Source organism: Centruroides vittatus, unplaced genomic scaffold (assembly GCF_030686945.1).
Source record: "Centruroides vittatus isolate TY-2023 unplaced genomic scaffold, ASM3068694v2 contig_1049, whole genome shotgun sequence".
NCBI lineage: Eukaryota > Metazoa > Arthropoda > Arachnida > Scorpiones > Buthidae > Centruroides > Centruroides vittatus.
The window spans coordinates 626,923-653,187 of NW_027120677.1; the positions used below are offsets into that span (position 1 = coordinate 626,923).

Consider the following 26,265-nt stretch of genomic DNA (forward strand, 5'->3'; position numbering starts at 1 on the left):
AATTTTCCGGATTAAGGAGGTTAAACCGGTATAATTTATTCTCCAACTTAAGCTAACCATAAATGCTTCAAATATCTGTTATCTAAAGTAAATTAACTTAAAAATAAACATTTAAAATGACATAAAATCATAGTCACGACGTATGTAATGACACGTTATTTTATTAGCTTTGTCATTTTCTTATTGTTTTATGTATATTTTTTAGAACAATAAACTTTTCCTTACCTAAAAAGAAAAAAAAATATCTGCCATTTTTGCGATTTCTCCCTACATCCGGCAGTCTATCCGTTTCTACACGACACGCTATTTTATCGCATCTTACCCTTTCCACGAGATATAATTAATATTCCCCCCGTCTTAAGGGAGAATCCGATGTATTTCTAAAGTATTTAAAATAAGTGTTTCGAGGTCCGAAATTCCTCACTTGCATACATGTTTTCGCGCACTTTCTCTGTGAAAAACACAGTTGTAAACTGAACTCGAAGTGAGAGAGACGGTGTCACGGTGAGAAATTAAGCCGGGAAAGTGGCCGATGAGGAATTGAAATTCATAAACAAGCAATTTCGAGTCTAAATTTACAAAAGGAAAGACAAAGAAAACAAATTACACTTAGGCAATTGATCCAGATGTTCTGAATCTCGAGCGATAAAACACCATTTTTCCTAATTACGAGCTATCACCTAGGGATGTTTTAAGTAATTTATAGGCCTCCGGCCAATTTCTGTTGGTACATTATACAGGTTGAAATGTAGAACAAAAATATTACTAATAAGCAATAAGATGAGGCCTTAAGTAAGCGATAAGCCCACACATTAATGCGGCTCTGCGTAATAATCTAGTTAGGGGTACATTAATGCATGAGATTCTTGGTTCCTCACTTTCTTAATTTCTCATCCCATTGCTCATTCCTAATATATAAAAATTATTATTATTATTTTTTTTTCTTTTTACATAAAAACCTGAATTTTGGAGGCCCTCTGTCCAAGTGGCTCTTTGGTTTTTCTATACGGTACTATTATAAAATCTCACCCGAATTTTAAGAAAATCATTTAATAATTAATTTCTTATATATTTTTATTACAAATGATGATTATTTTAAACTTGATAAAGCATGATTTCACTTAATTACTCTTTTAAATTAATTTTAAAAAATAAATTTAATAGTAAATATCTTCGAATATCTACGAATATCTTCGAATTTCAAAAATGATCCTTTAAAAAAAAAAAGTCGGTATTTTTGAACGATATTTTGACTCATCATGAATGAAATAATAGTAAATATATATAATTACGTGCATTTTAAACGAGAAAATTGCCTCCTTAACGAAGCTAATTTGTTTATTAATCGATCACGAAAATATACATTAACTCTCATTTGTAAGTAATTTGATATTTTCATATCAAAATCAATTGTGACTTGGTTATTAAATGATAATCGTGTACAGATCGGTTCGCAACACTGTATTCATATGTAAACATAGGAAAAAATAATAATAATAAAATCGATATACAATGGACTCTCGCTATAGTGAACTCTCGAAGGTATGAAGTAATTCATTCACTATATCAAGAGTTCATTGTTTGTCATCTATAAAAAGGATCTCCTTTTATATCGAAAGTATCTCATAAATATTTATATAATATGCATTAATAATCTGTTTTTCGAAAATTACATAAAATTTGGGAAATTTTAAGTGTTATTAATTATTCTTATTCATTTTTAAAATCCTAAAACATCAATTATTCAACAGAAATCAATTAAAAGATAGGGTATTGTTGACATAATACTAAACACACTCGCCAAGTACGCATTAAGCTTTGTGTGCCTGTACTTTATAAACATCAGGAACAATAGGCTGAGGACTCGCCAATGGCCGAGTGGATGAAAAACACCGAACACTGCTAGTTACTAGAAAATGCTCGTAATGTCATTTCCAACAACGACAATTCTGAAGAGGCATTTCTTTCATCGGAGATAAAGAGCGGTATCCTAAGTTTTTGTGTGTTTTTTTTATTTTTTTAAGAAATTCCTCAAGTGTTTTTAGCCGAAAACGCCCTGCGCCGAAGGATTAATCCCTCAACCTGACAACACGAAGCAACTTTGCCCTAATCGTCCTCTCGGCGGAACACTTAAGATCAATGTAGCTTTATAAATTTTTAAAATATTTTTATTTGAAAATAAAATTTTACAAGTTATATTCAAAGTAATTTTGACGAAATTTTTGTTTTGCTAATATTGACATCGAGAGATTGACTTCTTAAATACCGTTGGATCATTTTAGTCATTAATTCCTGAAAATTAAATAAGATCAAGAATCTTCGTAGAGATTTTAAAATTTTCTGTATAAAACCAGAATAAAAAATCGAATAATTTGATTATAAGTTAATGATGCTTACAAACCTGGTATTCAACAGGATCATCATACTTTTCCTCATCTTCCACATAACAGAATGGCTATTGAATTAAATATGAAATTAAGTATGAAATTTACTTTTAAAAATTCAAATAACGATATTTAAACTTTACTTACAAGCCAAGCCAATAATGGATGTACTGGCTTTTTAAGCTTGGGATCTTTAATTTTCATAGCCTTTCTGACAGATCTGATGAATTTACCTATATAATGGGCGTTTGGAAAGAGATTGAATGGTGATGGAAGTAATTCGGCATCTCGAAAGTACAGCACACATTGCATAGTTCTACTAAATTTCCACTCTTTATCGGCATCGTCCTGAAAGAATATTTTGAAATGAAAGCAAAGAGTTGCATTCAACGGAACGTTCACTTACCATCACTGCCTGGAAATCGCTTATAAGAATTGCGACCAAAACATTGATAAAGATGATATTCATAAAAATATGATAAACTGCAAATAAAATTTGTCCAGTGGCTTCAGTTATATCGTGATGAATTACACCTGTTATTTGCATATCTGTATTTGAAACAATTATATCTGTTGAATCGAGATCGACCAATCCAAATATTGTCCAGAATAAAGATTTTATGGAATTATCGATTCTGTAAGAACATTAAAAAATTATTAATCTATCTAAAGTCGTACTAAGTCTCAATATATTCGACACGAGTGAACTTACGATGTAAATGCTATGGACTGGACTGTAATTTTTCCTTGTGCATCAGTTTGCTTCATTTCTCGGTAAGGCGCGTATAAATTTGTCATGCAGATTGCCAATAAACATAGCAAAATGAAGCATACTATCAAAAACAAAGTCACATTCTTTAACATTACTAGCAGAGAAACCTGTAGAAGTAATTAATTAATAAATATTATATAATTTTTATATCACTAATTCTAACCATACTCACCTGCAGTGGTCCTAATCGAGAACTCTGGTGAAAAAAATAAAATAATCGACCAGCTGCCATAATTCCAGCGATGCACAGAAGTCCTTCATGAATTAAAGTATAATCGTTACCAGGCCAAAAATTCCTGGGGAGATCAGCAAATCCATATTCTAAAACATCTACCCACGACAGAATCCAGAATATAAACGTCAATATAAAAATTAGTTCCATGATCAAAGAATAGCTATGATATTAAACAATACAGTTAGTTAAGAATAAAGTTAAGTAAATTAAATACGAAATAGAACACACATGTTCCACCAGTATTGCCGGAATCTGTTCCAACCTTGAATACACAAAGATCTTAATGAGGAAAATAAATAACCTACGATCCATAGAGCAACCACTCCTTCTAAACCTATCAATGATAAACAATTATCATTATGCGGTAATATTGAGTGTTATTTTAAAATAAGTCGGTCAAATATACCAGTAGTGGGAGGTCCACGAGACGATTGTTTTATATCGATTTGAATAAGCAGGAACAGAAAAATCAAAAATATAAGATAGGATGCCAACTCGTTGAGAAATCTACTTAGAGGGCATTTCCATCTTTTCCCCCAATGAGAATTGGGCAATAATAAAACTGTAAAGAAAACTATAGGAAGAATAAACATACGGAATAGAATGATTAAGCCTTTCTTCCAAGTGCGATACTTCGAAAATGTTGTCCAAGCACCATTCCATTCCGCGGTTACTATTTTTTGGACACTTGGATGAGCAACAAACTAGAAAATATAAGGTCAGTAACGTTAGTAAAAACAAGAACAACAATAATAATTTCTGCCTTTTAGGCACTAAGAGAGTTTTTTATCCAGCCCACCATGGATTCGGCAGGCCATCAATGGGGCAACAAGACAGATCCAAACATATCCTGGAGTTTTTCGACCCGACCCGGTTTTCCCAGAGAAGGGGGCTGACATTTTAACCTAAACGTTCAAACGAATAGCCGAATGGGGCAATTTTAAGGCTTTACAATAGGTCGATCCGGCTGTTCGTTTGAATATTTAAATACGGGTTGGTTGTATATGATAGCCTCTTCGGCTATCCGTGCTAACAATACAAATTAAAAGCAAGAAAGAATAAAATTTTCGTACTTCTTTCTGTTTGTAATCCAAAGCTATTTGTAGTCTTGGATATTTTGATCTTTTCCAAGAAGAACCTCTTTTTAATTTTAATATTTTTTCAACTTCTTGAATATCTGAACATTGAGATAATAAATCGACAGCGAACATTCGTACATTTTCGGAAAGTGTATTATATTCCATCTTAAAAGTGTTAAAATCATAAAGATTTTGTTTGTACTACAATTAACTGTAACAGTAACTTTCATTTGCTTGTTTCCAAAACTTACATAATATTCTTTCTCCATCTGAGCACAAAATTTTAGTTGTAGATCCAGATCGAAGGCTGTCAGTATTGGATCACTAGAAGATAAGCAAATGTAATAAGGATTACAGATTCCTTTAAAAATATCTAGTCTCTTCGTTGTTAAATCCAGTATCCCAGTTTCTTGAATTACTTCTTTGCATTCTCTACACAAACCTGAAACAGTTTAAATTGTTTTATAAACTATCGAACATCGAAGGTCTTTCTTCTATGCTTATCATGGGTTTGGCCAGACTATTAGTGTAACTAGGAAGGAGCATAGGGAGCCCACCACTCCCTTTTGTATTTTGTGAGGGGGATCACTCGGCATTGAAGTCTAAATGACCCGTTGTGCCAGGGTCGACCGGAAGTCCGAAATATCCGGCTCTTTGCTCAAATCACTATCCGCGAGTCGCAGTTTTCGGATCCAGCGACTGTCTCCGAAGTGGTGGGCGCAGTTTAATTTGCCTCTCACTACTTCCTCTACTTTCCAACAGTCATCATTTACCGCAAATTTTATTAACTTAATATAAAGTATAGAGTCAGATTTTAAAATTACCGATCTGATATCAATTACTCACATGTTGGGATGTGTGGAATGCTAGTTTTATGATTTCGCTTCATTAACAAACGAATTATTTCTATATTTCCCTTTTGTGCGGCGAGAAGAAGTGGAGTCAACCCTAAGCTAAATTCTATACTATCCGGATATGCCATAAATTCCAAATCTGGGTCTTTATTGCTGAAATTATTGTAACATTAATGACAAATCTAATGGTTTATAACTGAGGATTGGAAAATGCTCTTACCTGAGAGCATCTAAAATCATGGTCATTATCTCAATATTTCCTACAGAAATTGCGTGCAAAACGCAATCAGACAAGTTTATTTTCGGTCTAGAAATCAAAAATTCCACAATACGCACTAATTCGTTGTTAATTGCAATGTGCAGTGCAGAAAAACCTTGAAAATTCAAACAATTTATATTCAGTTTAGGATTCTTCTAAAAAAATAATAAAAAATATATTCTTAATTAATATGTCATAAAATAAATAAACACATTATATATATATATATATATAAATAAATATAACCAACTGAAAGAAAAGTCTTTAGTTCTTCTAAATTGCCATTTTCTACTAATTTCAAAAACTGAACTTCAGCATTTTCGGCATTAAACAACAATTCGTTCTTTTTATTATTTTCTAAACGTACCATTTCGATTATTTCGGCACCCTTATTTTCGTTCACTCTATTATTTGCATTTAAATTAATATATTTGTCTTCGTCTTTATCATTATTCTCATTTCGAGTATTTGAATCCATATTCTAATATTTTTCTTCTTTTTCACTTACAACAATTGCCCTTCAATAATATTTTTAAAATGCTTATTATTTCAAACGTACTCTTACGAATTCATTTACGAAATATTTTGTTAATTTACCTATTACAAAAATCCTTAAAAACAAAAAACTTTCATCGTCACACAAAAGACCCGGCTATCCCTATTGTGAAACTGGCCGAACACATGATTATCCCTTCTGATACTATATCATAACGGAAAAAGTAAAAATGGAAAAAAATAAATAAGTTAAATATTTATATAATTTAAAATATACTTTTCTATAAATAATTCTTATAAATATTTTTAATTTATAAAATTAGGTTTATTTCAAATTATTTATTAAATAAATTGAAAAACTATCTGAAGAGGGGGCGCTCCACGCTGTAAAGATGGCGGTGAACACAAAACGTGTTGTTTACGTTGGTATGTTTTGTTAAAGTTTTATCTTGTTTTGTTGTTTTATTTTTAATTTGTAACGCTGTTCTGTTGTTAGTTTTTGATAAATATTTTGAAAAATAACATTTTTTGTTAACATTAATGTTAAAATTCTTTATAATTTGAAGTTATTTGTTTGTTGCATTATGTATCTTGGCTCGTATATAATGTATTTATAGAGATGACAGCCCTCAAAACAAGAAGGATTCACTTAATGTTATAGGAAATTAATTAAATCACGAATGCCAATGAAAAATTCATACGACCATAAATTAAAATATTTTGTCTCAGCCGAAAATACAGTATAACATGGAGTTGTCCAAATTTTCTATCAGGAACCATTAAAGAAGAGTAAGTGATATAAAAATTAATTATAAGAATGTTCATGAAGGTCAGCCATTCTCTCAAAACACTAACAGCAAAATAAGTGAACGGAGGCTGATTTTAGGGAATGCGTACGCACTCTCTAAAATCCTAAAATTTGAAGTATAAAAGAGTTTTCTATCATAGAACTACAGTACAAAGGATATCAATATTTACATGACACACACCCCCAAATAAAGTTTCTGTATCTGACCCTGTGAATGTGTGTATTAGAGCAGCAATTCCCAACCCGGGGTAAGCAATAGGTTGTTTAGGGGTACAGAAAAAAGTTAGTTGTTATGGCAGAAAAAATAATATATTATGTATCACAAATTAATAGTATTAAAAAATTATTAGGTAAAAAATGTTCCTTGCAACAATCACAAACTTCATTATACATTTCAAAATGCAAAAATAGAAATAAAAACTTATGCTGCTGATTGTACAATGTGACAGATCAATAAATGTTGTGCAGTCAGTCTTTGTCATCCTTTGTCAGAACACACAAGAGGTGAGGATATTTTTAATGCTATAGATTCTTACGTCAAAGAAAAGGGGATTGATTGGTCTAACTGCTGTGGATTATGTACCGATGGTGCCAAGTCTATGTCAGGTATTTACCTCTGGTCTTTGCAGTCGTGTAATGAAAGTAGCCCTGAACGTAAATTGGAGCCATTGCTACATCCATAGACAAAATTTAGCTTCTAAAAGCCTTCCTCATGAATTGAAACTTGTTCTTGATGAAGCTGTCCAAGTGGTTAATTTTATAAAATCGAGGCCCACAAACTCAAGAATTTTCAAAGGTCTATGTGATGACATGATGAGTCTTCGTTCTACGTTGCTCCTTCATACAGAAGTGAGATGGCTATCTCATGGTAAAGTTCTTACCAGACTATTCAAGCTTAGCATGAGGTACAAGTTTTTTTTGAAAGCAATTCTTTCAAGCTCTTATCCAAGTTTCATGGTGATAAATGGCTTCAGGCTTTCGCATATTTATCAGATATTTTTTTCGCATATAAATAAGTTAAATTTGGCACTCCAAGATAAAACAACGATATTTAGTGTGTCTGACAAAATTGAATCTATAATTTAAAAATTTGATTTTTTGAAGTCATGTATTAAAAATAGTCAACCTGAAGTATTTGAAACATTGCAGAGTTTCTTATCTGAAAACAAATTACGATTTTCTCCGGAATTAAATCAACAAATAATTGAACATTTACAAGGATTAAAATCAGTTTTCCAGAAATACTTTCCAAAACCTGACAACACAAACTATTGGATTCTAAATCCATTTGAAGAGGAATACTTTCAGGTAGCTAAATTGTCAAGTAAGGAAAAAGAGAATTTGATCGAAATTTCAACCGATTTGATTTTTTAAAATCGAAATTGGCATTGGCATTTAAATTGGCATTTTACTGCCAATTTAAATCAAAATGTCTTTTTAACTTCTGGGCAGACATTAACAAAGAATTTGAACTACTTTCTGATAAAGCACTTCAATTTTTGTTGCCATTTACAAGTACTGTGCTTGTGGAAAGAGCTTTTTCTTCCTATCTATATATTAAAAATAAGTATCGCAATAAGCTGAAGGCAGTTCCAGATTTGAGATTATACCTCGCATCAGTCGAACCTGACAAAAAAATTATGCGAGAAAAAACAAGGACAAGGCTCACACTGAACTCCTTTAATATGAAATTAAATACTTTCAAGTTAGTTTTTTTGTGCAATTTTATTTTTATTATAATTTTTATATTTGTATTGTAAATGTATTTATTTTTACATGTATGAATGTAGTGAAGATCTTTACGTAATCCGTTACGATCTTTACGATGATCCATCTTGAGTTGGTTCTTACGACCCGAGAATATCCGTACGTTGGTTCGTAGAAAAGTACACCTCCACACTCAGTCCAGTGAATATTTACAGTTTATTTACAAAACAAATATTTACAGGATGTACAAGTTTGACAACATTACACACTCGATGCAACAAAGGTGTGGTATCTCACGTCGGCTTGTCTATTGGGGACTATTAGACTCCGGGAAAACTCAGGTCGCTTTGCGGAGTTGGCTCAACTGCGTGGCCGTCCGGTCTCTACACTAACCCTTCTCAGAGGAATCCCTAAGAGGAGAACGCTCTCTCTACACCTCCCGGGCTTCCTAAGTGTCAGAGACTACCACGTATCCGGTCTCTCGCCCTTCTCCTCGTTCCTCTCGCCACCCTTACAATTTAAGGAGTTCCACGGCGACAACTTGTGACCAATTGGGTCCTTCCTTTCCCCTGGGAGCTTCCAAAGACGTCCGCCCTACTCCCGACGACGTAGCTTACAGTCGCGTCCGTCCCTTGTTTACATTTTTTTCCAAGCCGACCGACACGTGGCAAACACATTGACCCCTAAACGGAGACGCTACTCCTTTGTTCTTCCCGGCCGTTTATAGCCCCAATGCCAGGGACCAATTATCTCGGTCGCGTGGCTTTTCGACCCGCTACGTTAAAAGCGGACCTTTACAAATGTAAATATATTCTCTTTATCGACATAATAAATTAGCCTTTTTTTTAAATTTAAAGTTACAACATGTAAAATTAACAATACAGTTACTCACTAAATTTCTTAAATGAGGGGTACAATCTAGAGAAATGACATGTCACGGGATACGCTAATAATAAAAGGTCGGGAACTGCTGTATTAGAATCAGTACTGGTTGATTTACAAAATACTGTTTACATCAGGTTTGTTTATATTAGAGATAAAAAAATAAACTTTCTTTTTTTATTATTTTTTTGTTTATTATACTTGAAACACCTCATAATAACACATTTTAAAGGAAAATAAAACTTTTGGGAAATAAGCACAGTAAATATATTATTACATAGGGCACACATCACTAATAATCATAGATAGACTCTTGCAGAGCAATATTCATTCAGAGTTAAGTAAATGACAGTATAATATACAATGCAATTTATTTTTGTTAAAATTATCTAAAAGGATGTTAAATTTTGAATTAATGCAAGTAATGTTTGTTAATATCTATTGAAAATGAAAATATAATCTACAAAATTCAAATTAACAGAAGTTTATTGTATCTATATTGTGAAATATCTATTCTTATCTAACTTTTGTATGATTTCCCCAAATGATATTTTTGGATTTAACAGTAATTATTGCAGATCATTGAAAGTTTTTCATGGATCTGTGCAAATTCATTGATCAATATTTGAGAAACACTGTTTTTTTTTTATCATTTCCATATCTTTTAATTGTACTGTAAATAGTCTTTAAAACTGGATTTTGAAGAAATTTTGGTACTCTTCAATTAAAGGGACACCAGTCAGTCGACGACATCTGATTCGCATTTACATCTCAATATTTGCTCTGATTTAGGTTAAATCATATACAAAGTTAATTTCAATGTAAATTTACTCTTTTCTTTAAGTTTGCATAAAAGTTATGAAAGTCAGTTATGAATTTAAACAATGATTGGTAATACACGTTTTATATCGAAAACGATTAGCATATTTTTGCATTTGTATAATTGCAAAACTGAAATTTCTACTTCTACTTGTTTATTTTATGTATAACTTGTTATTTTATGTTATTTAGTTGTAAATTAGAAATCAGATTAATATTCAAAGTTAAAATTATATCTTTTTATTTTATTTTCAATTCTTGTTTGCATAGTGCCGCATCTCGTTGTGACATTCATCATCACGTGTTTATGTAAATTACGTTTCATTTTGAAAGTGATGTACCTCAAAAGTAGATACTGGTTTTATCAAAGTTTGCCGTAATTGTACCTTGTGGTCTTTTTGTTTTTTTTTTTTTTTTTTCAGTTTAAAATAGATTTTAGAATATGGCATTTGTTAACTGATGATGAAATTTTGATTCATTTTTCCTAGAAATTGGAAACTTACATGGTGAGTTAGGCAATAATCCTAGCATGATTGTCGATTAGAATGATTATATGCGTTATGTTTGTGTCAATTTTTTAATACCTCTAATCATTGTAAAATTAGGTGGTGCAGACAGAGTAGTTAAGTGGTATGAAAGTTGGTTTACATGTAGAAAACAAAATGTCAAACGTGTTCTTCTGCAGCAGTGAGTATTTGGTGGAATTTGCTGTGAATCACAAGAGTATATTTTAGTCACTGTGCGAGACCATTCGGCTAAAACATCGATTGATGCAATACAAAATAACGTGAAAGAAGGTAGTGTAACATTTTCAGGTTGTTGGAAAGCATACCAAAAAGAAGAAGCTGTATACTAAACAAGTAAACCACTGAGAGACACTAAAATCAGATGTCATACACAAAACATAAAAATAATTGTAGCATGTTCATTTCTTTGTAAATTATTTATTAATTCATCATAATTTATACATATTTGAAATTATAAAATAAAATATTGATTTTGCTGAAAAAATGTAGTGAAAGTGATTGGAGTCCCTTTAACCGAAGAGTACTGAAATTTTTAATTTAAGATTTAAAAAAGTTTTAAACATAATCTATATAAATTTTTAAATTGACACTATACTTCAAACATATTCAGTCATTATAAGTAAATAGCACATAAATAAAATAAAAACACAGTAACCCAGGCATTTTTATTTGATTTCCAAATGACTGGAAGCAGTTCTTTATCTTTCCCTTTCAATGCTCTGGGATTTTCCACTTGGTAAACTAACAATGGCTTCAATTTTAAATCACCAGGGGACCTATTCTGAGCTCTTCTGATAACTTAATGAGAGCGATACTCGGGATATTCGATAAGTCCCCTTAGTGAAAGGCAGTTAATGAACCTTAGACAAATCACTATTCTGTGCTCCACGTTAAGTGGGTTTCTCTACGGGTAGTCGGTCGAGATGCGTCTGGGTTCCATGCTATTGATAGCTATTAAGCTTTAACCAATCACAGTTTAGTTAACATTGTATTTTTGTCACGTGACTGCAACCCGCCATTTTCTAAGCGAAGCACGTGGTTTTAGCATTGTCGTGTGTCTGCGCTAGTGAAATAGTTTTGTTTTAAAATGTCGAAGAAAGGACAACGAAGCCAGCGAACTACAAGTTGCAAGTTCGAGATGCTCGTTAATTTTATGGAAGACAACCCTAAATTAATGTCAGGGAAGTTAGATGCTTCCTTTACCGTAAAAGATTGCCAGAAATTGTGGCAAGAAATAGCTGACTGTCTGAATTCTGATGGAGTCGGCTCACAAAAACATCCAGAAAGATGGCGAAAAGTAACTGATAGTCATATATTTATATTCAAAGCTATCATTTTAATTTATACATATGTGAATGAAACCTATTTCAGAAATAATGTTCATGCTATAGCTACTTACTTGTAATTGCTTTCTTGTTAAAATTTAATTATTCATACAATATTCATAAACAGTTAAGGTAATTATTTTTAAGCAATACAACAACATAGTTTATTAACTCTCTCTCCAATTGCTTGTGAAGTAAAATCATTCTTACACCAAAAGATGCCATGTTGTTTTCACTTTCGTTACATTCCTAACGGCAGCTCCAGAGTGACCAATAACAAAAGCTTAATTATCGCACGTGGCTATCGGCACCGAAAACGAAACGTACGGCTCGGAATAGCATTTTCACAGTCGATTAAACGTGAATCACGTGGTTCCAATAGAAACTGGTTTTTATCATATTTGTTAGCTTAACGATACTACTAAGAATAGGTCCCCAGCTAAGTTTCCACCAAGAAGCAATGTCAATCAGTTTTTGGAAGGTTTATGTTCAGGGGCAACTGATTCTTCCTTTGCTAAAAATGTATGATTAAGCATTTTTTTCCAAAATAAACCCGTCTCATCTACATTGAATATTTGGCTAGGAGAATATTCTCCATCTACGATAATTTTGGGCAATGAGGAAATAAATTCTTTTGCAGCATCTTTATCTGCATCAGCTGATTCTCCAGTGAATTTAATATTATGTAAAGAATATCTCGTTTTAAACTAGTCGAACCAGCCATTACTTGCTTGAAACACTGTGTTAGAATCTTCATTTAATCTAATCTTCCAATCTTCATGCAAACTAAGAGCCTTAGCTTGAATATTTGAAAAACTCAGAGGGACATTATTTTGATGTTGATCATCAATCCATGATGACAAAGATCTTTTCATTTAATCCATCACTATGCTGTGTCTTTTGGAAACAATCTTTAAAGATATATTTCCACAATTTTGAACATATTTCTTAATTTTACTCTTATTTTTCAAAATTGTACATACTGTAGATCATTTTTTAAAAAACGTAACGGAGAGTAAAAATGTCTTCACTTATCACCAGGAACAACAGTCTTCTACAGCAGAGATGACCCACAGTAGCCTCTAAAGAAAGGTTGTCTCTGCTGTGGAAGACTGTTGTTCCTGGTGATTGGACATGGTGATAAGTGAAGACATTTTTAGTCTCTCTTATGTTTTTTTAAAATTGTAAATTCGTCAGCCCTTTTTTACAAATATTGTAGATCTTTTTACATCGTACAAACATCCAATTGAAGGAAAAGATTCACCATTTTCAGAACGTTTAATTATTTCCATCTTTGTCTCAATCGTATGAAGTTTATGAGTCCTTAATTTCTTTTTGTTCGTGTCAACACTGCAGTTTCTCCATTTCTCACTCATATTATACAAACAAATAAATTGGCAAAACACACAACATGTTGACGCACACCCTAATGCAAGGCCGAAACTGTTTTGACTTCTTGCTCGGAACAACACAGTAGTGATTAGGATTCCGAGAAGTTCGCTATTGTAGGAAGTAATGTGTGTCTGAGAACGTAGAACAAGCTACCACACTTTGTAGTGTACGAGTGTTCTGCATGGAAGCAAATTTTTTCATTATCAACAAAAGTATTTAAAAAGTTGAATTTATAAAAATGTGCGAAATAGTGAATTGTGTGAAAGTCAAGGGCTGCTGTAGTTAATTGGGGCCTCCTGCCCCTAAGGTTTCCATATCTGTTTTCAAATTTCATCTATCTAACTCCATTCTCAAGATTAAGGAAAGACAGACAGATGAATGGACAACAGTGGGAATTTAGGTATACAATTTTCTTAAATTGCAACCTAAAAATTAACTTTACACTTATAAAGTGTTATTTTAAAGGTTTTTTTTCACAAATCATAAACTGGCTCCTTTTTTGCATGAAAAAAGAAACATCAGTTTCTTATGGAAAATCCTCCAGAGAGGCACTCTTCTTGGCAGATTGCATGTGAGTTGCATTGCCATCTTCCATCAATCTATCTATTCATTTTCTTATTATATTTTTTTAATTAATGAAACCACTATTAACAGTTATCATTTTTACATCTCTACAGTCCTTAAAGATTTAATTTATGGTGATGATCTTCTTTGTACACCATATCATGATGTCAGCGAACACCTGGCATAGGTTAGTAAGTAGTTAGTAACGCGCCGAGGTATATCCTAGGGGAAGTTACATCCAGAGTGGTTTTCCGTTGCTTTCTCTGGGACGTGATGTTGTGTGAGGGAAAATGCCTTCCGGGAGGTCTTGTAAGGGAAACTGGTCCCTATTCAGGTGTTACAAACGTGGAGAAAACCCAGAAAACTCCATGTGGCCAGCGTGGCGTGAACCCACGACCGAACTCCTAGTGTTTAGCGACAGAACTGCTCAGCCACTGGTGGGTCTATGGCAGTGTTTCCCAACCTTTTTTGTGCTATGCCCCACCTAAGTCTTTCTAAAATTCTTATGTCCCCCCCACATATACATTGAACTCTTTTGGAAGGTCTCTCGTTGTCGTGTTCATTGAAGTTTTTCTTGCACTTAATTGCCACACTGTTTTATCGTAACCACAATAAAACCCGATCCTTTCATCAAAGTCTCTTGCACTTTCACAGAAAGGACATTCTTTGTCCTCTTTCACTAGGAGAAAGGACATTCTTTGTTCTCAGTGGTTCCCAGAATTGTTAATCCTACCCAATGGAAAAGGGTTACGAAGGAAAGGGAAGCGAAGAACAAAGAAAACTAAAACTAACTAAAATCAATATTTATGATAAATATGGCGTACAGTGGCTATATGGTTAACTTTAACTCTGGACAAGTGCATTTTCGAATTGCCCCCCTTAACAATCGAATTTGCCCCTCTGTGGGGCATGGGCCTCACGTTGGGAAACACTGGTCTATGGTGATGATCAGCTAAACTAAATTATCTATTTTGGTGATTAAATAATTTTTGAATATTAACTATTTAATATATAATAAATTTAATATTATATATTAAAAATTCTATAGATATTTCAAATGTTTTATTAATATACTAGTATTAATAATATATCATCATTGTATATATGCAATTTAATAATGATTTTTACTTTCCTGTCTCTGTTAGATATGACAGAAGGAAAGTATGGTAATTGGTCAAAAAATGACCCCTCAAGATTTTTCATTTTAGGATTCAGGGAACCTTGACAAAAATACCCAGCTGTTGTTTTGTTTATATTTTATATTATGTATATTCAATTTTATATATAATCTGTATTTATTTATCTTTACAATTTTACCATTTGACATAGCACATTTTATAAAACCCATTCCACTCTCAAAATTAAGCTTTTGCCATTTTATAATAATTAAAAATATAAAAATTTTTAATAATAAAATATCATAACAGATGGCACCACACACGCAGTTTTAAATGTTGCTGAGAAAGTTAAACAACTCATTGCTGTATTTTTTTATTGAATTAATTAAAATTTAGCATTTAAATTGTTTCATAAATAGATTCAATAATAATAAATCAATAAATTGAAGAAAATTGAATGAAAAATATTTATTTTTATTAGAATTGATAAATATTAATTTCATATTGTTTTAATATTTTTTAGGAGGTTTGGCTGAAGAAGTAGATGAGAAGATACTACATGCAGCATTTATTCCTTTTGGTGATATCGTCGACATTCAAATACCTTTAGATTATGAAACACGTATCCTTTAAAAGTTTACAAAATTATATATATAGCTTATTTTATTTTATTGTACAATCATTTTTATCTTATAAATATGATAAAGTGATACTTAAGATCAACGTAACCAATAAAACATAGTCGGAGTCTGTCTATTGATGGCAAAAACAAATTGCAATGTTTAAGGGTGCGACTATGCAGACGCAAGCAAGCAAATTTTCCAAGCGAGCGAGAATATGTGGCGAGAAGAGGTGAGATGCGATAAATATCAAAACCTGTCGGATATGTGCGAGAACCAGAAATTCGCTCTCGCCAGTGTTATTTCTCGCTTCTCGCTTGTGCATGATTTTCCTTTACGGAAACTAAATTGCTCGCAACCTCTTGCTCATTCTAAATTCGCGTCTGCATTGTCACACCCTAAGAGAGTTTGATGCCAAAGTATAAAAATTTAATTTACCAAAAGTACATGCCTTTACCTGAAAAGTTCTATGTCTATTTTTGAATTTGTTTATTTTCTTGAACATTAAAATTAGTTTTAACATTGATGGACAATCTGTGTGAATACGTTTTATTATTTTTACAATATATAACAGAATTAATCTCATAATTATTTTCTTTCATCTGCATGTTTTCTTTTTTAATTTGACTTTTTCTGTTGAGAAGCCAAAACTCATATTTCACACACTGGTGATCAGTGTAAGATTTGCAAAACTAGTTATCATCATTAAGTAACTAATGTAAGACTTAAACAAAAGTAATTGGAGTGTTAAACATCTCTTATGATTTTCCAATGAAAAACTCATACTAATATTTTAAGTAATAACTTAAGATAACAAGTATCATTTTTATATTCAATTGGTAAATTTGCTTGTCAAGAATGACAGACTGTATAATGATTAGTAAAGTGAAAAAAATGAAATAACCACTAACCTGTAAGCACCATATTTTATTAAAGAAAAATTTAGTAAACATAAACTGTAAAAATAATATTTCTGCTAGTTGTATTAATATCATTTTTTGCACCATTACATGTAATTGTTATTATGAAAAGAAGAAATCTGTAACATTGTTACATAATGTTACCCTTGAGTAAATCTTCCTTGCTATTTTGGCAACATAGTGATGCGGTCTTTTATCTTTTCACAAAGTGTAAAGGCAGACAATAACCAGTAGCAGTCAAATTACCAGTATCGTGAAAAATATCGACTGAACTCAATGCACTTTAATAAGAAATTATCCTAATTAGCTCTGATAATGGTTTTTCTAAAATTCTTTACAGTTCATTCAGACTGGCAACATAATGTAGAATAATGTTTCCCAAAGTGGTGTACGACAATATGTTTTTGGACATGTACGGGACATGATAATCACTTGTTTAATGCAAAAAAGTAAAAACTTATTAAGCTTGTAATTTAAAACAAATAATTAACAAAACATTAAATTATGTTTTCACAACAATATAGTCTATATGAACTGGTAGATACTTGTGACCTCCAGTATTTTATTCAATAGTTATTGAAACTTTAACGAACATAAAATAATTTAAATATATAAAATAAAACATAACAAATTCAATATTTTTAACATTTTGTAATGAATAACATCATTAAAGTAAGTATAACAACATAAACAACCTGATGTATTTGAATTACCAAACAAACTGCCAGATAAAGCTAATAAATCAGAGATAAATAGCCCAATTGATAATCTGGCAGTTCAGTCAGCAATTCAAATACATGTTTATGTATATAATAATATATGCCATGCTGGGGTTACAGTGTAAGTTGGCTAAAAGCAATAGAGGATCATGGGTGATAAGTCGTCCCCAGTTGGCACCACAAGTGACCGGTATGGTTATATCTAAAATTAATTAATTAATTAATCTAGAAGCAAAGATTGGACAGAAAGTCTAGGTAGTATAATTGGCAATGCATCTGAAGGTAAGCAGGAAAAAGTTACAAATTAATTTAATTATAATTATTAAATTTACCAAGAGATAATGACTTAATCACCTACATCTAGTCACACAAAATCACTAAAATTGTTAATAGTTTTTATTAATTCAAAACCTCATTTATTTGATGAATGGGAAGTGTATGAACTAAGTGACTCTATTTGCTTTTAATTATATAGATTTAAAAGCAAGTTATAAATGCTAAATGTTATAAAAAGAACATATCAGCAGAATATAAAAAATAGATATACAGTAAGACCCTGCTTAACTCTGCCTCGTGTAATGCTAATTCAATATAACGCGGTCTGCTCGAAGCCTAGAAAAAGCTCCGATTTAAATTATCGCGGCATTTGATTGATTTGTATATAATATGATTATTTATGAACACAAACCAATCAGCGAAAGGTGGCAAAAAGGTGTACTTTCTTTAAATCTATGTTTGTTTGATGCAAGTTTGGAAAAAATATAACATCATGGATGCCGTAAAAAATATCGACTTCACTTGGCAAGAATTAACTGATAAATGCACAAAGTGTGGAAGAAGTTATGGCTGAAGATATCCAAGAATTCTCGACGAGAAATGTCTATTGCTGTATTGTTAGGTTGACCATTCTCGAACTAATCAATATAGCAAGACTAGGAGATATTGAGGAGTTACAGCAGGTTTCTGGTGAGAGCCATACCAATGACGACCTTCAAAAACTGGCAGAACATGGAATTCGTGTGGAACTGGAAAATAGAGATTCTGAAAACAAAGAACCCAAAAAATTTCTCTACAGATTTCTTTAGTAAAAGTTTGGTAAGATAACCAAAATCGTTGATCAAATTGTAGCGAATGCTCCAGATTTTGAAAGGAGTGCAAAAGCAAAACGAGGCATTTTAGATGTGATCTTCTGTCACCGACATTTGCTTAAGGAAAGAAAAAAGCGACAAATGAAACTTTACGATTTTATCGCAAAAGAACAAGAATTTCGGAAAAGCCAGGACCTTCATTACAAAAAATGAACTTTACATTTCTGTGTGCATATGTTTGTGTTATTTAACATATATTATTATACAAATTATTATAAAAATAACTTAAAATTAAAGTAAACTTTGTTTATTTTTGGTCGCATGTTCCCCTATCCCTATTTACTCTATGTTAAAATGACTTTGTTTAATGCTGTTTTGCTTAGCACTTTCTTGTCTAGGAATGCATCCCCCGCATTAAGCAGGGTCTTACTGTACTTCTTATTGTTATTTTAAAAATAAGGTAGCTTATATAATTGAATTTTTAAATTAGAATAATAAAATGTTAGAATATGTAGAATTATAAAAAATATTATTTAAATAATCACTATGGATTTTATATTGTAAATTTAAAATTTTTTTTCTTATCTATACACAGCAGTTCTTATGCAAATGGCCAGATAACTGAGTTATTAAAGTGGCAGCCTACTGCTCTGGGAAACCTGGGATTGAATCTGGATTGAAAAGGGTAACCCCAGGAATTTTTTAGGGGGTGATGGCCTGGCTGAACCCATAATGGGCTTACTAAAAACACTGTCTTAGTGCCTTGGGGTGGAAAGAGTTAAAAATAAAAGAAGTTCGTTCTGTGGAACCTGGGTTCAAATTTGAGTCAGAAACCTTGGAGTATTTTACTGATGGTCTGTCCCAAATATGTCGATCCCATTCCTTGCCATTCAGCTGCCCCATTATCAATCTGGTCAAACCTATGAGCATAGAAAACCCTCTTTGTATCCACAGGATGGAAAAAGCTAAGAAAGAAAAAACGAAACTAAAGTATACTAATTCTGTTTTTATGTAATAAATATTTTATTTTTATTTAATAATAAAAAAGAATGCTATTTTCAAATATAGTTTGATAAGTATACAAAAGTAGTTCCTAAGATTAAAATATAATCATTACAAACATGGAGAGAGATAATAAAAATCTTTAGCTTAGTATGAAAATATTTTATACCTTAGCTTAAATTCAGAAAAACATCGTGGTTTTGCTTTTATTGAATTTGAAATGGCTGAAGTAAGTATTATATTATTTTCTGTCTGTAAATAATAAGATGACAACTTAATAGCAATAAAATTACTAGTAACGAAGCAACACGACAATGTAATGATACACTAAAATTGACAAGTTTTCTTACATTATATAACGGTAGATTATAAAACAATAATTTTACTGACAATTTCGTGAAGAAAAACTTTAGCTATTTCTGTAATTTAAATGCTATGTTTTTATATTCTACTTTTAGGATGCTGCCGCAGCAATCGACAATATGGTATGTAAAATTAAATTTTAAATTTTTAATTATAGGATTTTTTTTTATAGTTTTTGACTTACTCTGATAAAATTTACATGTTAATTATGACATTATTAGAAATTTAAAGAACGAGTAAAACAAGCTTTTTTACATATCCAGCACTAAACTTTTACTAAATGAACATTTTCAAGCTAGCTTATACAGTAACTCAGATTTAAACTTAAACATTAAGAATTCCTATATTCTTTGTTTCTTAAGGTTTAATCAAACAATATGAAAATTCTAAAATATTGAGGAGCTTGAATGTTTTAATCAAGATTATTTATTTTTTGAGATATTTCACCTTATTGTTATTATGAATTATTATGAATGTTAAATAGCATTTAACATTCATAATAATTAAAGTTTTATTAAAATTGTTGTTTGCGATGAGGCAAACTGTCTCAAAAAATGTTTATTTTTGATTAAAATATTCAAACTCCTCGATATTTTAGAATTTCTGTATTAGTTTGATGGTTTTGGTGGAGTTGTATAGATTTAAACAGGCTTAATGTTTAAGTTTACATCCGACAAAGAGCTATAAACTAAATTCACAAAAATATATAAAAGACTATACAATAAAGTCGTCTTCTGTCCTTTTTCACATCTCAGGAGATAACAGTCTTATGGTGGAGTCAACCTTTATTTAGATGCTACTTGTCTGCTTCAATTTTGTCCACGCATTATATATAAAAATTCCCTCTGGTGACAGCACACATAAAAAAATAAAATATACATTTGATAAAATTGCCACGTTGATGATTGTAAATTCACGAAAATATGTATTATTTCGTGAGGTGTGAAAAAGGACACAAGATTTTTTATTGTATAGTCTTTTATATATTTTTGTGAATTTACAATTATTGTCCTAGCAATTTTATCAATGCTATAAACAAGTTTGGAAAACATTAATTTATTAAAAGGTGGTATGAAATGGTACTTTTCGGTTAGCAGGACGCCAGTCAAAATTACTACTACTTTTAGCCAATATGAATTTTTATTTTGCAAATTGTAAATAAATATAATTTTAAACATAAATTAAATAGTTACAAAGAATTTTTTTGTATTTTTAACAAAATAACAAAACCTCTTACTTTTTATGACTCTGTCTTATCATTTCGGTGGCAGGAAATTTGAGATGTCGCGTAATGTTGCTGAAAATGATTCCTGTTTACAGTGTTGTCTTCTCCACATAAATTTGATAAGATAGACCTCTAGATGATGACAGAAGTACCTCGTTGTACTTTATTTCTCCATTTAGAAATTTCCCATAATCTCTCAATGTTCTGTGTACGATATCCAGTTTTGGGATCAATGAAATTAAATTTATGATTGACCTGATAATGATAATATCCAGCTTCTAACTCTTTAGTACTGTATGCTTTCCAACAGTCTGAAAACATAGTCATTCCTTCAAGCACATGATTTGAAAATATTTTAGTATTGCAACATTGCTTTTGAGAATATTGTAACAAGTGCACAAATTTTAGCAAAGCGTCAATACCATTAAATAAGATATAGAGTATACAAAATGTTATACAAAAACAAACATAAATAAGTTAAAAATGATTCAAATAAATGAATGTTGACTCTATTTTATCGAAAGATACGATTATAATGGAAATGATTATTAATTATTTTAATGAGACAGCAAGGTGTCGGAGGAAGTTAAGGCATTAACCTACTGCTCTGAAGGATCTAGGATTGAAGCTAGGTGAACAATTGCAGAAATTTTCTGATATGTTAGGTCCTGTTCATCACCACCTGACTGACCCATTGTGGGTTTGATTGAATCCACTACGGGCATGATTTAAAGATCTTCATAGGGTCCAGAGGATGTAAACAGTTAAAAATGAAAAAAGTTTTTAAATGTGAATAAGGGAACTTACTACTTACACCTATTGAGTTTGTAAGTACAGGTGTACAACACGGTTTTTCTCTAACATGGTTTAAAAATTGGGGAAAAATCCTCTGTACAAAATTTCACAACTTTTAAGTGTACTCTGTTGTTTGATATTTTTTCATTCAAGTAATTATGTGTGTTGTCTCAAATTTATCCGTGGATTTTAAAATATTGAAATTTTTAATTTCTTTTGTTTCCTTTGTCAAGTTTACTTTAATGAAAACTGATAGTGCAATTTTTTTATTCCTTAATTTTCCCATCAAACAGGGTATTGTTGTCGTTGCTTTCAGACTTTAAGACTATCACTGTGTTTTGTTTTTCATAGATTAATTTTCGTATTTAGTAAGGTTTATTTAAACATTTTTAAGTATGTGTTATTAAGCTTTTTAAAACATCATTCAGCAATTATTTATAAAAATGAAGAATGAAATATGGTGGTTTCTTTGTACTCAAATTGTTCCCAACTATATATAATGAATGCTTTGTTGTAAAAGAAACAATGGAGAGATAGAGTTGGCTGGAGAGAACAGATGATGAAAGATGTACAAAAAGTTGGAAGAGACTGGAACAGGATGAAAGAATCTCAGATTTGAAATGATGAGAATGATTAGAAACAATGGAGGTTAACTCATTTGATACAACAAAGAGCTAGAAAGATGATTGTGTACATACAGTTTATACAGGGTGTCTGAGGTTTTATTTATTTTTGCTTGTTCAAAGTAGAGGTGTATACCTTATAATCAACGATGTGCAATATTACTAGTTCAAAACAATTTACATACATCTTTACATGGTCAATTATGATCAATAACACAGTTTTGGCTGTACTGCTCACTGGAATGTGGACTAAAGATAGTTAATTATGTCACTATGTTGTATTAGATTTAACAATTGGAGAAATAAATAAATAATTTGATTAACTTTAACATCAGCTTTAGAGGTTGTGGGCTCAAAACCTGCTCAGAATCAATATTTATATCCTGAATAGTCTAAATTAATTAAAAACAGTAGAGTCCTGCAAATTTGATTTAATGTGGACTGAGTATGTGATGAGTTATTGAAAATGATGAGTCTTACGGCTTAGTGATGAGGCTAGCCTAAACAGTGGAATTATTGTAGGGATATTATATGTGCAAATTCATATATGTATTAACTACATACCAATAGTGAATATTTCTATTTGTAGTTAAATTTTAATTTTAAAAAATATTGGCTATTTGGTGGCTAAATTCAAGTTAGTAACATTTGCATTGTAGCATTTTGCAGTGGCACCTTGGAAAAAGGCTTATATTCTTTGTTAACATGTGGAATGATGCTATTAATGAGTGTTGCCAGTGAAAAACAATAACTTATTTTATCCTAGTATTAAGTTATAGTGGTAAAAATTTGATTACTTTTGTTTTATTTGAAAGACACATACAAGAAAGACATCTGGCTGTACATGAGGTGTTTAGCCAGCAGAAAAGCCCTTTCCCTTACCCTCTTTAGGGGAAGAAGGAGGGAGAGGAGATAGACAGTAGAGAAAGGTAGGAGCCCTTTGAACAGTGTACATATGGCTACAGTACCCTCTATGTTTGATGCTGGTGTGCAGTTTTTAGGCTGCAAGACTGTGTAGTCCCCTGAAGGGTCTAAAGAAAATAGAGTGTAGTGAATACCAATAATTGAGTGCTGCCACAAATAGCTGAATATAGAAGTTAGTGCCAAGTGGCTGTTAGTAGGAAGACTTATAGCTACTTAATACGAATAAAACTGAATGCGATCGCGAATCTTAATACTACTTAACAGCTAGACAGACAGTGCGAAAAGCAAACAAACACAATGACAAACTAGACGAGACAAATGGACCGACAGAGACAAATGGGCAAGACCCCAAAATGTTTTATTTATTTATTTATTTTTTTAAACGTTAACTTACTCCCTAACTAAACTAATCTACCATAACCTAGGACGAACCTAACCAGACGACTAAAGCTAACAAGCTCTAATCTAGTTTAACCTATCCTATCATAACCTAACTGGAAACCAACCTAATCAAACTTACAACTAGGACTAACCAACTTTAGACTGAAAAAGAAGACAGAAAATAAGAATTAAAATACAAAGTTGAAAGGCAGCTATATACCAACAGTTGAAACAAGGCAAGAGAAAGCTAATTGCCATCTGTGCCTCCGGAGTGAGTGCTTTCAAGAGCCCCACTAAGGGATATGAATGCGAGTGGATGATGGAACATTGTATGCATGTGAATGAGTTGGTGCAGGTTGCAAGGCCAGGTGTACCCTTCAAGAATAGCAGCTCTCATTAAGCTATTCCTAATGTGATTGTACCTATTGCAGCGAAAAACTAAGTGAAGTGGTGTTTGGTCCTCCTGAATACCACAATCACATTGTGGATTGTCCCCAAGGTTAAATCTATGCAAGTATTGCTTAAAGTTGGCATGTCCTGTAGGTAGCTGAGTGACGGTGTAACTAGGATAAAAGTGGCAAAGAATCGCAGTAGTGTCAACCTTGGGGATGAAAGTGTAGGTGAGCCTACCAGTGGTGTCATGGTCCCAGCTGTCTTGCCAGAGAATGAAGATTTACGTGATTGTTGATGTATGAGGTAGGAATGTAACTGAAAGAAGCACTCGTTACTGAAGACTTTGCAGCTTGTTTGGCAAGACAGTCAACAGTCTCATTGCTGAGAACACTCGCATGACCTCGGGTTCATTGGAAATCTATTCTAATGTTGTCTAAGTGTCTGAGAATGTGGTGTATGAGATGGACGAGTTTTAAGCGGCTATCAGACTTTGCAATCCTGTGTAAAGCTACCCTACTGTTAGAATAAATGCAATAGTGTAAGTAGTGTCTTTTGTCTTTCCTATGCCTAATGTGAATTAAATTCATATAAATAGCTAAAGTTTTCGCCTGTGCTGTTGAGCAGTGTGAATCTAGATGGAAGCATGCGTTGTGAAGCTTGCGGCCTATGTCAGAGTAAACTACAAAAGCAGCACCCACATCGTCACCCATCTTGGAACCGTCAGTGTAAATCCTAAACATGGGATGATCACCTGGATCTTTGAAGTAAATGTCAGGGGCAAGCTGATGGGAGGGGTGGTAATCGTAAGTCGGGAGGATATTTTTGTCGATGCTGAATTTTATCATCATCGATCAAGGTCAATCTCGGGGGAATCTTACCTACTCTAATATTTTGTCAACATCTGAGTCACTATAATCTTGCCAGGGAAGGTGACAAAATTTTCCTGCCAAATAATGCATTTAATTTATAAGTCGATAGGGGTCAATCCTGACATTACCAAAAGGGCACATTTGAAAGACACAACAACTTTTACAGAATATCAAGTTATCGAGAATAGATTTTTCAGAACTCTACTGTAAGTTTTCTAGTTTTTAAATTTAATACAAGATGGTTTAACTACCTACCTTTAGTCCAAATTACATAATATCTATTTAATTAGCCACTGCTCAACAATCAGCATCAGATCATATGAGCATTCACTTTAAACTTGTTTTAAATATTTAACACAGCTTCAAGATGACATTATGATTCAGAACTAAAAATAAAAACTAATTATATATGCAGAAGAGTATGTAAATAGAACTACAGAACATTTCCTGTTTTTTGGCATTTGTATTTCTAAATTTTTCAGTTAAAAAATTATATAAAACTGATTATTTTTAAAATTTTTCTTTCCGTCGAAACATCTTGCACCATAAATTTAAAATAAAATTTTGTCTTGGACTTGAAGAAATACAGTAATATTCACTTTTTTTTAAATCTTTATATAATTAAATATAAAGACAAGATATTGATGAAAATTATTCTATTCGTAAATTTAGAACGACTCGGAATTATTTGGTAGGACAATCAGAGTTAATATTGCTAAACCCATGAAAATTAAAGAAGGTTCTGTTAAACCAGGTAAATAACAGATTTGTATTTCAGTAAAATTATATTTGTTTTATTTCTATTTATTCTTGGATACTTAATTTTATTATTATTTTTTAAATATTAACAGTATGGGCTGATGATAGTTGGTTAAAGGAATATGCTGGCAAAACACTTAAAGAAAGTGAAGAAACAGAAGATAATAATAATAAAAGACCTGCTGAAGAATCACTGGTATTTTATGTTTAAAACTGATTGTTTTATTTTTATTTTCTATACTTTTATTATTAGTTATTAGTAAATATTATACATTAAACTCGTTTACTTAATTTATTTATTAATTTTTATAAACTAATATTAACACTAATATTATAACAACTAATATTATACCTCAAAATATTA

General features: G+C 31.7%; 2 protein-coding genes across 2 annotated transcripts in view; one reads left to right on the plus strand and one right to left on the minus strand.

The window, feature by feature from the left end:
* Positions 1 to 2,199: 2,199 nt before the first annotated feature.
* Positions 2,200 to 6,061, minus strand: LOC136970500 (short transient receptor potential channel 4-like). Its single transcript, XM_067264948.1, has 13 exons — positions 5,834 to 6,061; positions 5,545 to 5,738; positions 5,317 to 5,477; positions 4,722 to 4,912; positions 4,465 to 4,635; positions 3,798 to 4,095; positions 3,620 to 3,725; positions 3,329 to 3,551; positions 3,097 to 3,263; positions 2,791 to 3,019; positions 2,532 to 2,732; positions 2,402 to 2,455; positions 2,200 to 2,292 (listed from the first exon to the last, which is right to left on the minus strand). The coding sequence occupies exons 1-13, from the start codon at positions 6,059 to 6,061 to the stop codon at positions 2,200 to 2,202; spliced, it is 2,316 nt and encodes a 771-aa protein (XP_067121049.1).
* Positions 6,062 to 6,444: 383 nt separating this feature from the next.
* The window catches only part of LOC136970713 (peptidyl-prolyl cis-trans isomerase E-like), a 35,089-nt gene continuing 15,268 nt past the window's right edge, over positions 6,445 to 26,265 (plus strand). Inside the window, 6 exon segments of the mRNA XM_067265180.1 lie at positions 6,445 to 6,504; positions 15,744 to 15,842; positions 19,755 to 19,798; positions 20,028 to 20,054; positions 25,815 to 25,896; positions 25,994 to 26,097. Coding sequence (XP_067121281.1) covers positions 6,471 to 6,504; positions 15,744 to 15,842; positions 19,755 to 19,798; positions 20,028 to 20,054; positions 25,815 to 25,896; positions 25,994 to 26,097 — 390 coding nt within the window. The 5' untranslated portion in view covers positions 6,445 to 6,470.